At 41.0% G+C, this 16,357-nt stretch overlaps 1 protein-coding gene across 3 annotated transcripts in view; it reads right to left on the bottom strand.

Moving 5' to 3' along the window:
- Positions 1-16,045, bottom strand: part of Odad2 (outer dynein arm docking complex subunit 2) — a 178,240-nt gene extending 162,195 nt beyond the window's left edge. The window contains exons 1-4 of one of the 3 annotated variants that reach the window (XM_087896310.1): positions 16,007-16,043; positions 14,963-15,095; positions 12,280-12,541; positions 3,849-4,006 (exon numbers count right to left, since the gene is read on the bottom strand). In XM_087896310.1, coding sequence (XP_087752436.1) covers positions 3,849-4,006; positions 12,280-12,503 — 382 coding nt within the window. In that variant the 5' untranslated portion in view covers positions 12,504-12,541; positions 14,963-15,095; positions 16,007-16,043. The other 2 variants (XM_087896311.1, XM_087896312.1) reach the window with 2 other exon arrangements.
- Positions 16,046-16,357: the final 312 nt, after the last annotated feature.

Below are 16,357 nucleotides of genomic sequence, written 5' to 3'. Positions count from 1 at the left end.
AGTCGCGAAGAATTAGAAGCTGTTATCAAAAACCTACCCACCAAAAAAAAAGCCCAGGTCCAGATGGTTTCAATGCAGAATTCTACCAGAACTTCCAGGAAGAGCTAATACCTATACTCCTTAATGTATTTCACAATATAGAAACAGAAGAATCATTGCCATAAACTCTTTTTATGAAGCTACAGTCACCCTGATACCAAAACCACACAAAGACACAACCAAGAAAGAGAATTACAGACCAATCTCACTCATGAACATTGATGCAAAAATACTCAATAAAATACTGGCAAACCGTATCCAAGAATACATTAGAAAAATTATCCATTATGATCAAGTGGGCTTCATCCCAGAGATGCAGGGCTGGTTCAACATACGCAAATCTATCAATGTAATCCATCATATAAATAAATTGAAAGAAAAAAACCATATGATCATTTCATTGGATGCTGAAAAAGCATTTGACAAAATTCAACACCCCTTTATGATAAAGGTGTTGGAGAGATTGGGTATACGAGGATCATACCTAAATATAATAAAAGCAATATATAGTAAGCTGACAGCTAACATCAAATTGAATGGAGAGAAACTCAAAGCCATTCCACTAAAATCAGGAACACGACAAGGCTGTCCACTCTCTCCATACCTCTTCAATATAGTGCTTGAAGTCCTAGCAATAGCAATAAGACAACATAAGGGGATCAAGGGGATTCGAATTGGAAAGGATGAAGTTAAACTTTCGTTATTTGCAGACGATATGATAGTGTACATGAGCGACCCTAAAAACTCTACCAAAGAACTCCTACAGCTGATAAACACCTTTAGTAATGTGGCAGGATACAAGATCAACTCCAAAAAATCGGTTGCCCTCCTATACACAAAGGATAAAGAAGCAGAGAGGGAAATCAGAGAAACATCACCTTTCATGATAGCCACAAATAGCATAAAATATCTTGGGGTAACTCTAACCAAGGAAGTGAAAGACTTATTTGACAAGAACTTTAAGTCCTTGAAGAAAGAAATTGAGGAGGATACCAGAAAATGGAAAGATCTCCCCTGTTCTTGGATTGGGAGGATCAACATAGTAAAAATGGCAATTCTACCAAAAGCAATCTATAGATTCAACACAATTCCCATCAAAATTCCATCAAACTTCTTCACAGACCTTGAGAGAACAATAATCAAGTTTATATGGAAAAACAAAATACCCAGGATAGCCAAAACAATCTTATACAATAAAGGAACTTCTGGAGGCATTACCATCCCTGACTTCAAACTCTATTACAGAGCTACAGTACTGAAAACAGCTTGGTATTGGCATAAGAACAGAGAAGTCGACCTATGGAATTGAATAGAAGACCCAGATATTAACCCACAAACATATGAACACCTGATATTTGACAAGGGAGCTAAAGGCATACAATGGAAGAAGGAAAGCATCTTTAACAAATGGTGCTGGCATAACTGGATGTCAACTTGTAGAAGAATGAAAATAGATCCATATCTATCACCATGCACAAAACTCAAGTCCAAATGGATTAAAGACCTCAACATTAATCTGACCACTTTGAACCTGATAGAAGAGAAAGTGGGAAGTAGTCTACAAGATATAAGCACAGGAGACCAGTTCCTAAGCAGAACCCCAGGAGCTCAGACAATAAGAGAAGCAATGAATAAATAGGACCTCCTGAAACTGAGAAGCTTCTGTAAAGCAAAGGACACTGTCAGTAAGACCAAAAGGCTACCTTCCGACTGGGAGAAGATCTTCACAAATTCCTCATCAGACAAAGGTCTGATCTCCAAATTATACAAAGAACTCAAGAAATTAGACACTAAAACTCTAACTAACCCAATTAAAAAATGGGGTACTGAACTGAACAGAGAATTCACAACAGATGAACTCCGAATGGCCAAAAGACACTTAAGGTCATGCTCAACCTCCTTAGCGATCAGGGAAATGCAAATCAAAACAACTTTGAGATATCATCTTACACCTGTCAGAATAGCCAAACTCAAAAACACCAATGATAGCCTATGCTGGAGAGGATGTGGAATGAGGGGAACACTCATCCATTGTTGGTGGGAATGCAAACTTGTGCAGCCACTGTGGAAATCAGTGTGGCGGTTTCTCAGGAGACTGAGAGTCAACCTCCCTCAGGACCCAGCAATTCCAGTCTTTGGAATATACCCAAGAGATGCCCTATCATACCACAAAAGCATTTGTTCAACTATGTTCATAGCAGCACTATTTGTAATAGCCAGAACCTGGAAACAACCTAGGTGCCCCTCAATAGAAGAATGGTTAATAAAGGTGTGGAACATATACACATTAGAGTTCTACTCAGCGGTAAAAAACAATGACATCCTGAATTTTGCATGCAAATGGATGGAAATAGAAAACGCCTTACTGAGTGAGGTAAGCCAGACCCAAAAAGAGGAATATGGTATGTATTCACTCATATGTGGATTCTAACCATAATTAAAGGTCTTTGAGCCTATTATTCGTGATCCTAGAGAAGCTAAATAAGAAGGTGAACCTGTTGAAAATCATGTAGCTATCTGCCTGGAGATTGGAAATAGACAAGAGTCCCAGGTAACCTCGGGTGCATGGGGGGGTGGAAGGGTTGTTGGAACGGGAGAGGGTTAGAGAGAAGGGAGTAGGGAAGGAATGAGGAAAGCTAGGTGGACTGGGATGGGGGGAGAGAGGAAGGATGGATATGAGATCAGGGAAGAATATATCTCAACTAAAGGAGTCATTTTAGGGTTTACAGGAGACTTGATTATAAATGGGATCCCAAGTCCAAGGAGAGATCCCCAGACTGTTCTCTAGACAGAGGAGAAGGTGCCTGAACCGGCCTTGGCCTATAACCATACTGATGAAGATTTTGCTTATCACCATAGATCCTTCATCTGACGATGGATGGCGATACAGATGGAGACCCACATTGGAGCACCGGACTGAGCCCCCCATGGTCCAAATGAGGGGCAGAAAAAGGAAGAACATGAAAAAAAACTCAGGACCGCGAGGGGTGCGATCACCCACTGATACAAGGGGACTGATCTAATGAGAGTTCACCAAGGCCAGTTGGACTGGGACTGAACAAGCATGTGATCCAACCAGATTTTCTGAATGTGGCCGGATCTCTGAATGTGGCTGGCCTGGAGCCTTTCTGAAAAGCCATTGACAATGACACTGGGACTTGTTTCCTCTGCATATGCTGGATTTTTGGGATCCAGTCTGTTCGGATACTCACCTTCAGGGACCTGGAAGGAGTGGGGAGGAACTTGAACTTCCCACAGGGCTGGAAGCCCTGACTGCTCTTAGGGATGAAGAGGGAGGAGGAGGGGGAGGGGGGAGTGGGAGGATGTTGGGAGGAGGGGCGGAAATGAAAACTTCCATAATTTAATAAACTTTAAAAAAAAAACAAAAACAAAAAAAAAGAGCTGTCTCCTCCAGTGAACAAGTTCAAATCCCTCTTGGAGGAAACAGACTGTCATGCACAACTTTGTATTCCAAGAAGAGGTAGACTCATTCTAGTACCTATAACCCGTCTTCTAACATGAGCTTACATACCATAGGGCACTGGACCTTCCAGAAGCCATATGCGAAAAGTGAGAAACCTAGAAGGCTGCTCCTGACACATCAGATTTTCTGTTTAAATCAGAAACTGGATGTGGGCACTAACAGCTCAGCCAGGGGAAATGAATGACAATTCTCATGAAATGGTGCATATGACTTTTTAATCTTTTACATGGTAGAATTTTTTTTCAAGTGAATATAGTAAAGGCCTCCCCTTCATCCAAGATCGTGTGTCTGAAAGCTCAAATGCCAAGTGGAGAATACATATCACCTTCAATACAGGCCTGTGCCTCCTGCAGCTTGTTGTCTTTGGCAACTGATAACACCTGTGACAGTTGCCCAAAGCTCCTGACTTGAATGTGAGGCACAGAGAGAAGCAGCAGGGGCTCTCCATCTTTATCAACTTCTTCTGATTTGGCAGTTGTTTCACTACAAAATGGGGGCAGAGAGAAGAAAGCTGAAGTTACCTTCATGCCAGAAGACATTATGAAGACATTTCTACCCCCAGTCTCCAGGAACTAGACCTGACTCTGACTGGAAGGTCCTGGTTTCTCCCTCTGGACTCTCCTGCTCTGTGACAACTCAAAGCTCCCAGCAGCCACTGCGAGCATCAGTCCTCCTGGAGACATCATCCCCATGGTTCCCAGAATTCACTCTGAACTCCATTAGCCATGGTTTTCAGGTTTGTTTCTCAAAGAATCTGCTGTTTTCTGGGATCTTTTGAAAACACTTCCATCGAGGCACTCACACTCTGGGGTTTTCTGATGTTTCTTTATTTGTGAAAATTTCTACACCACAGTAATTAGTGGCTAGGAATTTTCTCCACCATTTTGTGTTTGAAAACAGAAAAGCAAGCTAGGACCTTCCCCCCACTCTGAACACCACAATTCAGTTTCTTTTGTCCTTAGCCTTGTAAGCAGTTTTTCCTTTTCAAAAAAAAATATTTAATTAAGTTTTTTCATTCATTTTACATACCAACCACAGTTTCTCCTTCTTCCTTTCCTTCCCCGACCCCCACCTCCTATCTACCAACAAACGGCCTTTCTCTAGTTTCCCAGGTTTGTGCTTTATCCATTTTTAATTTTTTGGTTGCAATCTAAATAAGAGTTTCATGAGTGATATTGATAGATTTTTATCACTTATAGCATGAATTACATGTCTAATTTTTCAGTCAACAACTGCATACATTATTTCATTACATGCTGATATCCCTGAGAGAGCTGCTTGCATCTGAACATCCGACAGTCTGCACCAAAGCGGCAATGTGGGGAAGTAGATGTGAAACATTCCTGATTGGCCGTAAAAAGCGAATTCAGCAGATCCAGATTATTGTTAGCTCTGGTGCTGTGTTAGTTTGGGGTACTGTAATAAAATACCTGAGACTATTAGCTCAAAACAGGAAAGATTGGTTTGAGCTCACAGTATTTGAGGCTCTGGTCCACAGTCATTTGGCTCTTTCACGTTGGGACCTTAGCCTGGCAGTTCACAGCCCAGGAAGGAGTGAGGAAGAAGACGGGCTGAGTCCTAACATCCCCATTCAGACACAGGCCTCCAATAGCCTGGCACATCTCTTAAACCTCCTTTGATGACCAAGACTTTATCACAAGAGTCTTTGAGAGACATTTACCCGAGTCAACCATGGCACTAAGCAGAGAAAGAGACTGTGGGAGACAGAATAATAGCCTTCCAAAATAATCCCTTAGGAAACAAGGGATTAAACTGATAGACAAGCAGGCAGACTAAGTTAAGGATTATGACCCAGGAAGACAACTCTGCCTCTGTACTATCAGAAGCAAACAGCTTATCCAGGCACAGGGAGGTAAAGATCCTAAGAGGACGGAAACTGGGTGACACACAAGCCAAAAACTGGAAGAAACTTGTAGGGGTTATGAACAGGAAGAACAGATTCTCCTGCAGTCTTATGAATGAATGTGCCCTATCATACTTTGATTTTTTTTTCACCCTGCAGATTCATTTTAGATGCTGTCTGCTGGAAGAGTAGTTGGTCTGGTGGTCATATGTGGCAGCAACAATAAGCTATCACAGGATCTCTGTCAGTGTGGTACTGCCTGGTACCCATCTCCACTGCCTCAATTAGTAACTGCATCTAGAAAATGTTGACTAAGTATCTGTGGGATAGCTGAATGCATACAATACATGTCAACTTGGTCATGACATCTGTGTGGAAACTGTGTCCACACAGTTTCCTAGAATACTCTGTAGGATGAAGGCCATTTCTAAAGATGACTGACCCCTTTAAAAGAATGATCACTCAGTGGTAAATTGATGATCATAGATAGGAATGAGCTATAGACTGACAGCCAAAAACATAAAGTCATTGAACTGGGCTAGTGAAAACTCATGGTAGGAACTAGGAAAGTGGGGGGGGGGGGGCTGTCTCTCACTGTTCACCAGCTAAAGTTTATAATTCAGCAGAGGTATGAGAGCGACAGCATCACAGGATGCACAAAAGGAAACTTCAGCTTTATCATTTCTAACAGCTGAACATCGTGGAAAGAACACTGTACCCCACTCAAGAAGAATGGCCTGGGCTGAAATGAGGACTCAACACATAAAAGGCCCCGCTGAGCAAATCTGATGACTCATCAACCTCTGGAACTTACATAATGGAAAGGGAGAAATAATTTTAAAAGCTGTCCTCTGATATTGACATGCACGCCATAGCACACACACATTCACACTCACATGCACAAATCATATACATATGTAATAACAGTTAAACTTAGCAAATATTAAAGAAAAGAAGGTGCTGACAATGAAACCCACTGTCCAACTAGAGAGACTTTCAAACTGGAATTGGGGAAATACTCCATTGATACGACAAAGCAAGAATACAGAAAGATATATATTAAAATTTTAATATATAATAATTAAAATATATACTAAAATATTTTTAAAGCCTCAACATGACTTTATGTCCCAAACATAGTAATTACTCATAAATGTACAATTAAACAATAGCACAGGAAAAGAGACTCAGAAAGTATTTGTATTTTAGGGATTAAAAACACACACACACAAAAATGTGTTCAGTAGAAAACATTAAGCAGGCCTGGGAGCACAGCTCAATGACACATCACTTGCCTAACATGTGTAGAACCGTGGGTTTCAATCACCAAAACTGCAAACAAAACAAAGCAACCTGTATGGTGTGACCACTGAAAAAGACATTTCATGGTAGTACAATTGCGTCCCACAAAATCACACAGTTGTGTAGGTTGGAAATAACCCTTCAGAGAATATAATTCAACCCTATTGATAACTGATGAGAAAAAGTAAGGCTTGTAAAAGCAAGGTATTGGCATGGTGAAGAACCTGCCAGGCTCCAGTGGATGGCACCAAGCCTATATCAAGCCTGTGATCACACAGACAACTGTCAAGCTCAATGGATCACAGAACAAGGCAGACAGACATGAGAATTGTGGGTAGAAGGAAGGGTGCTCAGGGCTGGAAGGGGGATATGGGGTAAGCATCGCCAGTATGTCTTGTGTACATGAATGAAAATATTTGAGAAAAAGTCTAATTCATAACAATTTAAAACGTCAAACATTAACAAGAAGAGAACACTAGTTTATTTGAAAATGAAAACTATTTCCCCCCAAAATAAACTACACTGGAGAACTATTGGCAAACATTCCTGAAGGATTAACATGTAGAGTGTAGTTCCAGGATGAACACATTGCATTCATCTATTCAATAAGAACCTGCTCCACACTAGGCAATGGTGGCATGCGATTTTAATCCCAGCACTCAGGAGACAGAGCCTGAAGGATCTCTGTGAGTTCAAGGCCAGTCTGGTCTACACAAAGAAACTCTGTCTCGAAAAAAAAATGAAACAAATCAAAAGCAAAAGGAACCTGTACCAAAGACAACAGAAGGGTGGATGAAGAGGAAGATTCTTTTTTTCTACATGTCTAAAGGGTTGGATCTGAGTATCAGCTGCTCAGTCACCAGGAGAAGGCAGGTCAGACTCGAACTGGCTACCACAGAGAACACATATAGGCCAGTACAGCTTAAAAAAGAATTGTCCCATCAATAGCTGCACAAGACACAGCTTAGCCACAGGGCAGACTTGAGGCAGAGAAAGCTGACTTGTAGAACAAGGGGCATAGGATAAAGGATTGTCACAGCAGAAGCATCAGCTTTTATGCTCAAGCATTGAAGGATATTCCTGTACTGTAGAAATAAAAGACACAGTGTTCAAGTCTTTCATGACAACCTGGGCCTTGTACATGGACACACAGAGCATAGTACTGTTTGAAAGAAAAGCAGCTTCCTCACATTAGAGGGGCATATGAGATGTAATGAAAGCCAGAACTCAGTCAGAAGAGGCCATGAACTGAGAACGAAGGATAAAGTAGATTTATTTTGATTACAGGCACTTCTGGTCATTCAGGGCATATCTGGGTCACATCAATTTTAACATTACTGCATTAAATGCCCTCTGTATGCTAGTGCCAGGTCATCAACCTGGAGTCGTACTGAAAGGACCTTTAGAAGATACGACTAACGGAATGGAACAGCTTGCCAGAAGTGATGCCCAGTACTTTCACTCTGATAGGATCTAGAAACACCTGGAAGATGGACCTCTGGATTTTCCCTGTCTGGAATCCTGGACTGTATAAACAGAGGGAGGGAACTCCCTTGATTTTCTTTCAGTTGTTTTGATAGAACATTGGCCAAAATCAGCCTGGGGAGGAAAAGGTTGATTCTGATACAGGTAATAGTCTATCATGAAGGGAAGATGGGGCAGGAGGCAGAAACCTAGGCCAGAAACGAGGCAGAAACCTAGAGGCCAGAACTAAAGCAGACACTACAGAGGAAGGGTGCTTACTGACTTGGTTCTCCTGGTTTTCTCAGCTACCTTACCCATTTCAAGCCAACCTATCTAAAAATGGCATAGTCAATAGTGGGCTGGGCCCTCCTACATCAATTAACAATTTAAAAATGCCCTCAGATCAGTCTAATAGAGGCAATTCCTCAGAAGAGACTCCCTCTACTGGAATATGTTTGTTTCAGGTTGACAGAAACCATGATATTACACCCCTTGGTAACGTTCATACATTGCTTTAAACCATAACCTTTCCTTATCCCCCACGACCTCTTGTTAATATTAAATTATAAAACACAGTCCAACTTTAGAAGTCTAAAAGTCTTTAAAATTCTAAAAACTGTAAAAGTCTAAAGTCTCTTTAAACATCCAAAATCTCATTTTGTGAGTTCCTGAAAAATCCAAAATAAGTTGCAAACTTTTTAATCCAAGGAGAAAGATCCAGAGCAAAATTACAATCTGACATCTGGGACTTGCTCATGATCTTCTGGGCTCCGAAAGGTGTGGTTATTATCCATCTCTGCTATTTACAGCATACATAGCTTGTCTGGTAGTCTCAGGCTAGCTCCACTACATATGTACTGTTATCCTTGGTGGTCATGAAATTTTCTTGGCATCTCCAGTATCCAGGAATCACCACTACAACCAAGACTTTAATTTTACCAATGGCCAAACCTCAGTTTTCTCCCAAGACTCTTTCAATCCTGGGGACTTCACTACAACTAGGGTTGTACCTATGCCAATGGCCTCTTCTAGCCTTTCATGATACCAAACCTCAGCTCCTCTCTTTGATGCCTTCAAAACCCATACCACATGGGAAAGTCTTACACATTGCCAACTTTGGAATCCAGTTTGAGATGCAGTCTTGGCCCCTCTGGACCACAACTTCTATATATGAGCCCTGAGGAGGTGTTTCCCAAAAGATTGTACCTCGGTGATTCCGATCTTTTATTAATTTCAGTTGATGTTTTTCAACTCCAGCTAAGTGGAATTAATTATTCTAGCAAAGTAAAGGTTTCAAATTAGTGAGGCTAGTTTCTGACATTGTCAGACATACCTGATTCTCCTGCCCCAGTAGACCAGAAACCACAGATTCCCAATTGAAAATGTCACACAAATGTTCCCAAGAGTCTTTGAGGGACTCTCAAACATCCCCCTGAAACTTCATTGGCCTCCATCATCTGTATTTCTCTAGATAGTCTCATCTTCCAATCTCCTACAACAGCTCAGTAAGTGCTGAACACTCTCGGCATTTACAGCTCCAAGTTCCCAAATCCTCCACCTGCTTCCCACAAGAGTCCAAAGAATAAGAGCCAAATGACCAGGTCCATCACAGATCACTCCATTTTTCTGGCACCAGTCTCTGTTCTGGTTTGCTTTTTGTTGCTGTGGTAAAACACTGACCAGAGTCAACAAGGGAAGAAGGAGTTTATTTGGTTTACAGACTACAGTTCATTATCAAAGAAAGCTATGAAAGGAGCTCAAGGAAGGAGCCTAAAAGAAAGAAATGAAGCAGAAACAATACAGGAACACTGCTTACTGACTTGGTTTCCCTGGAGTTTTCAGGTACCCTTTTTATATAGTCCAACCCTATTTGCCCAGGCTGGGCCCTACTACACCAATTAGCAATTAAGAATATCCCACCCCCCAGACATGTCCTCAAGTACATGGAGGCAATCACTCACTTGACATTCTCTCTTCCCAGTTACGTCTGGGTTTGCATCAAGTTGGCACTACTATGACGGAAGTTGAGTAGCGGTATGAGTATATTTACCCCTCTCTGCTCTCTGACCTTGAATGTGATGTCATTAGCTCCCTCCTGCCAGTCTGACTCTTCTCCCACAATGGACTATTACCTACAACTGTGAACCAGACAAGCCATTTTTCTCTTACATTGCTCTTGTCAAGGTGTTTTCTCACAGCAACAAGAAAGAAAACTAAGACGCTAGAGGTGTGATTTTGAGGAAGACATTGGGACTTGGTGTCTTTCAACTCTTTCATCTTTTTCCAGATACCATGAGGCACTCTTCCATCACATACTTCTGTTACCTCATCATGGTTCCCAAAAATGGGGTGAGGCAGAAAGAAGTATCAGGATCATGAGCCAAAACAAAGTTTTTCATCCTGAAAGTTGATTGTCTCAGGTATTTTCTCACAGTCATGGGAAAGTGACTCTAGGTTATTGACCATTCCTTAATTTGTCGTGAGAAACAAGAGTTAGAGTTAAGCACAAAGCATTTAGTATTTTCTGATAAGAACAGAATCTTATCTGTAAATTTTGCCTTTTTTATAGGCAATCAGTACCCATCTGGTTTTCATCAGAGCCACACAAGCATGGTTTAATTCCCAGTAAGTGATACTACTGAACCTCTCTCATCCAACATCAAAGGTTTCTTCAGTAAAGGTCAGAAGCAAAAATGACGGACAGCAAAAGTTTCATAACAAATTTGACAGAAGTCAAGTAGTCAAGGCGCCACTGTTTTCAAGATACACATGGTGTCAAATGCCCAGGCTTCCCACTTAGGAGGGGACAGCATGCAGGAAGACTGCAGGCAAAGTCTACATATGGGAACTAAGTCAAAAGAATTTGTTCAAGAGAAAGAAAAACAGTAACACATTTGAGGAGTGTATTGCATCCCAACACTAAGAAGACAGATGTGGTCATGTTTGGACTTGGCACACAGAAGTAATGCAGAGGCCAGGTATGATGACAACTTTTCTGTCATCTGCTCTAAAACCATCTTTGTATAAAGTAGTTAATGTGTTTCTAATAGATTTTGCAGATGAGTCCATCTTTCAAACTTAAAAAAAAATGAACTTAAGTGGAAGCAACCAAAAATTGGGCATCTACAAATGAGCAGCACTAGGACAGATAGTGAGCCTTGGAATATGTACCACACCATTAAAAATTTAAAAATTAAGAAAAGGGAGATAAGGCACTAAAGAGCTCTTCAGTGCAGTTTAGGAATGGGTTTGCAATTTTGAAAATGAAATCTTGACTTCATTGTCCAAACAATCCCAAGGGAAAGAAGAAAGCAGGAAGCTTCAGAGAACTGGGAAATTGCTTTTTATGAGATCAGTCTTTAAGGGAAAAAATGAAATCTCAAAAGGGGACAGGTAACAAGAAAGAGAATGACCAAGCTACATAATTAACTGAGGGTGCATCCTCAAGTAAATACACACCTGTTCTTGCTTCTGACTCAAATACAGCATACAGTGAAACATGTGTATTTCTAACCATGGGTATTATAAATCCACACACATAAATGTGCATGTACACACACACATGTTCACACACATATTCAAAAGAGATGAACTGTTACCCCACCCTTTAAACTGGGGGTAGAATCTTTAAAAATCTCATTTTTGAGAGCCAGGTTGCTAAGCATTTCCTCCCTTAAGGAACTCGGGTGGGGAGCACTAGTACAGTGCAGGTCTGACGTGTGCAGAGCACGGGGTTCTGGTCTCTTCTGCTGAGCAAATTCTCCACCCTCCTCTTGTCTTTCTAGGGAATAATATGGTTAAATACGATGATGATTTAGCTATATCACAAACTAGGAACTATTAATGTCCAGAAGGTCATACAGATGAGTGGAAAGGCAAGCAGGAAAAGGGAGTGGACATTGGAAGCTAGATGTCGAAAATGCATCCTCTATCAAAAGGAATGACATTTACATTAAAAAGTAGATAAATCCCATGTTTGCCACCTGAAATACCCTTAAGTTTCCTGTGTATCTCCACTCTGCAATATCCAGTTTAGGGAATTATTAATTAGGCTTGACTCCTCAACCAGTCAGTGAAACTCTATATAAAGTTGTCATTAAATTCTAGAAGCAAGTAAGTAACTTACCTGATAATATAACCTGATTCAAATGCTGAGGGCTCCAAATTTGTTTTCCACTCAAGTGGTTCTACAAAAATGAATTTTGCCTCTTGGGGATATTTATAAATAAAAGACTCCACAAACTTATTAATTTCATTCAATATTGACTCATTCAGTGGGGTGATCTCCAGGGTTCCAGTTCCATACCCTGCAGCTGTCCACTGTGCCGATCTGGTCAGCGTCGCACCCATGGGTCTGTTAATACTCCAAGCCAACCACAGAACACAAACTACAGCAAAACAGAAGGAGTTATAGGCTTCCACATTCTCATACAAACATTCTTTTGTCTTCAGTTTTACACTAGTACTATCCAACCTACAGTCTACATTTTTAACAATCTAACCATTCTTCACTGCAATAAAACAGTTAAGCATAACTACATAAAACTGACTCATGTTGAAGGAGTTTCCAATATCAGCCTGCCCTAAAATTAATAATGCCTTTTTAATTTCCAAGGGTCTAAGAAAAAGAACAGCTGGACAGAAAGCTCTAAAAGAGAACTTCGAGAATGGAAAAACAGAATCAGAGGAGATCGACAGTAAGAGTGTTGCTTCCCAGCCCTGACAGAGGTTGGGGGGTTTAGTGAGAAGTGTACATTTGATCTGAACTACACATCATTTAAAATTAGGCAATTAAACTAATTTTTTTGTTTTGACTTTCTCAAAGTCATAGTTTCTTCATGAGTGCAGTGAAGGAGGAAAAAACCCTTTTCTGTGTCTTAAGTCCCTCACATGCCTCTGGGGTTAATAAAAAATAGGATCAAAGTGTGACTGTGAATTGTTGAAAATTAAATACTTTAATTTTTAATGAGAGTTAATACAATATATTGTGCTTATTCAGGGTATCTGAGGAAGTCCCATATATCCTGTTTGTAGATCATGTGCAAAACAGAAACATTGTTTTCTTAAGAGTAAATGTGACAGATGTGGGGACAGGGCAGGGGCTTTTTAGTCTTTTTTTTTAAAAAAAAAAACTGGTTATCAAAACAGTGTAGCAAAAAATTAAAACAAATCCAAATAAAATATATTTTACTTTGGCTAAACAGAAATTAGTATGTAAAAATATGACTTTATCTGAAATATTCAATAAGAACAAAGTCACAACTTATTTTAAAAATAGTATTATTTATAGATCATCTATATTTTATAATGCCATTGACTGTTAAAACCTTCCCTCCAAAATATTAGATCATCATAAAAAGGCTTTGAAACACAAGGTTTGACACAATAGCGGATATTTTACTTTCTGTACCATATTAAAATTTGAAATCCAATAGTAGGAGTTCAGTAGTTCTCTCCAGAGGACCATTTCCTCCTGGGAGGCAGGACAGCAACACTGTAGACATGCCTATTTGTTGCTACAAAATGACCAAAAGAAACATTGTTGGCATTTAATGGTTAGTGCCAAGAATACAAATCCTCTTATGCCCAGAAGGAAGAATTTTGCTGAAAACCTTTGGTATTTGGAAAACTTCAGATAAGCAATACGGCAGTCTAGAATTTCCCTCCACTTTATGAAAGTCACAAACCAGTTTTCACAGTATCCAGTTTTAATGTGCACTGGATACTTCAGACTTGGAAATACCATATAAATGAAACAAAAGTTTGCATACTTTGCTCCATGTGGAGCTTTAATCAAGAGCTCAGCACCTTGGGAAATCACACTGTCATGACAATGTCAGCTGGAAAATTTAAGTTACATTCTGACACACTGGTATCAGTCTGAGTTTGGAGACAGACATACCACATTCAGGTAATTCTATCTCAGAGTGGATAACTTCCTAAGATATTATAATATAATGATGCCTAAACATTTACAATTCTTTACCTTCACAGAGCATTATCAGTGGTTAAAATTATATTACCTATATAATACTATTATCTGTACTCTTGGTTTCAAAATACCAAGGTGTCATTACAAGGTATTTGTTATAATATCCAGTGTTGTAGAAAACCACTTTCCTGTGAGTCTCTTCTAACTTTCTGTCTCCTCTCTCCTCCTCTCCCCCTCTCCCCCTCTTCTCCCCCTCTCCTCCCCCTCTCCTCCCCCTCTCCCCCTCTCCCCTCCTCTCCTCTCTTTTCCTCTCCTCTTCTCTCCTCTCTCTTCCCCACTCTCCCCCTGTCTGTCTACACACACACACACACACAGAGAGAGAGAGAGAGAGAGAGAGAGAGAGAGAGAGTCAGAGACAGACAGAGACAGAGACAGAGAGACAGAGGTAGTTAGGTGTTGGTGAAACAAAATATGATGTACAGATTTTTCTGTGATTTCTTTTTTCTATTCCTAATAGATGGAAAGTGCTTTGGTGTCAAATGCATAAGCATGTGTGTCTGACACTTTAGTTTTCTAGTGTTCTGAGAATAAGTATAAACAATGGAACCGTGCAAAAATCTAATCCAGAAAAGCTTCAGTGGATCGTCTGCCTCTATTTAATTATAAGTGTAATCTTTGCTCCCAAAAGCGTACGTGCAGAGTGTGAACCATCTCTACCTTCACTCTTTCTAAAGAATTGACTGTTATAGATTATACATGACTATGGCAGTCAGGCAACACTGTGGTGACTTCTTAGAAGACACTTTAAAGGAGCTAAGACATGCAAAAAGTTCTTTCGCTTATGATAAACTTTTATAGAAATGTAAATTCAACTCACATTTAAATCTATGCAGATTCTTTTTCCCAGTCAACAGCGAGGAGCCCTGCAGAGGACAGCCTCTTTAGCGCATTAACTAGCGCCCTAAGAGTGCCTTAGACTCTGAGACAATCCGGAAAGCAAGAGCAATACTCTTAGGAAAGAAAAAGAAAACAGATGTTGTTCAAACTCTTACAGTTTATCAAAACAGTGTCTCCCAACCCCATTATCAACAATTCATTAGTTCTTTTAACCTTAACGGCTACAGCTAATATATAACAGGTATGTCTGAATTAATGCTTCCAAGTTCAGAGTTAGAAAAGAACAAAGTATACGTGTGTGCGTGTGTTTGTAAAACTGTAACGACTAATTACTAGTTTTCTCAACTTTAATAGAATTTTTCTTTTATGCTACCCTCCAAGCTCCCTCTATCATTAGCAAAACGCAACAATTTTGAAAATAATCTCTGTAACAAATCCAGTTCTTCGGAGACTGTGTAAATTTCCAAGTGTATTATCGATGGAGAGCCAGGACATGCCTGGCAACTCTATGCATGAAGAAACTATTCAGCATCCTCTAGGAAAAGGAGTTTCAGAACTGACATTAACAAAGTGCGATTTAAGATACAAGGACCCAGACACTGAGCAGGCACATTTCAAACCTGAAGCTGAAGTGTTGAGGACAATAATATGGTAAAGATGTGGGGGAATGGTGGGCGGTGAAGGTCAAGGTGAGAGCAGGAGGCCAAGCAGAAGGCAGAGGGGAGACTGGGAAGGGACGGGAAAGGAGGAGTGGAAAGCCAGCTCAGGAGCAGGAGGAAAGTAAAGGAAGGAAGAGGAACCGAGAGGGTGGAAGAGAGGTAGAGAGAAAGAAGACCGCGGAGAGACTGGAGAGGCTGGGGAGAGGGTGAGACAAAGACCTGAGAGGGTTGAAGAGGCACCACGGTGGGACCAAGAGGGACACAGTAGGATGGGGGAAAGACGACAGGAGAGCGGAGGACCTAGAGGTCCGAAGGAAAATCAGGCTGCGCGCCCCAACACGGTGCAAGCCAACGCGGCCACTCACCTGCAGTGTCGCCAGGCACCCAGGCACCCGCGCGAGCCGTTGCTAGGATGCAAGTAAACACTGCCCTGCAAGTGCTCAGCCTGCGTCGCCGCTGCAGCCCTGGGGGAAACCCACAAGCCCTGCCTTAGGTTCCCACTGCACCGCTGTCACGTCCCTAAATCCTGAAGCTCCCCAGCCCTGCATCCTGAAAACACTGAGATTCCTCCTGCTGCCTGCAGAACCCCAGGACTCATTCCAGCTCAGTCCACCATCTCTGAAAGACTACAAAAAAATGGAACAGAAGGCCCTCAGAAAAGAGGCGTTAGAATATTCTGTGATGTTTTACAGGCTTCTAGACAAGCATATTCTAAG

The sequence above is a fragment of the Myodes glareolus genome, chromosome 14 (assembly GCF_982192425.1).
Source record: "Myodes glareolus chromosome 14, mMyoGla1.1, whole genome shotgun sequence".
Taxonomy (NCBI): Eukaryota; Metazoa; Chordata; class Mammalia; order Rodentia; family Cricetidae; genus Myodes; species Myodes glareolus.
This window is presented reverse-complemented; position numbering and strand designations above follow the sequence as displayed.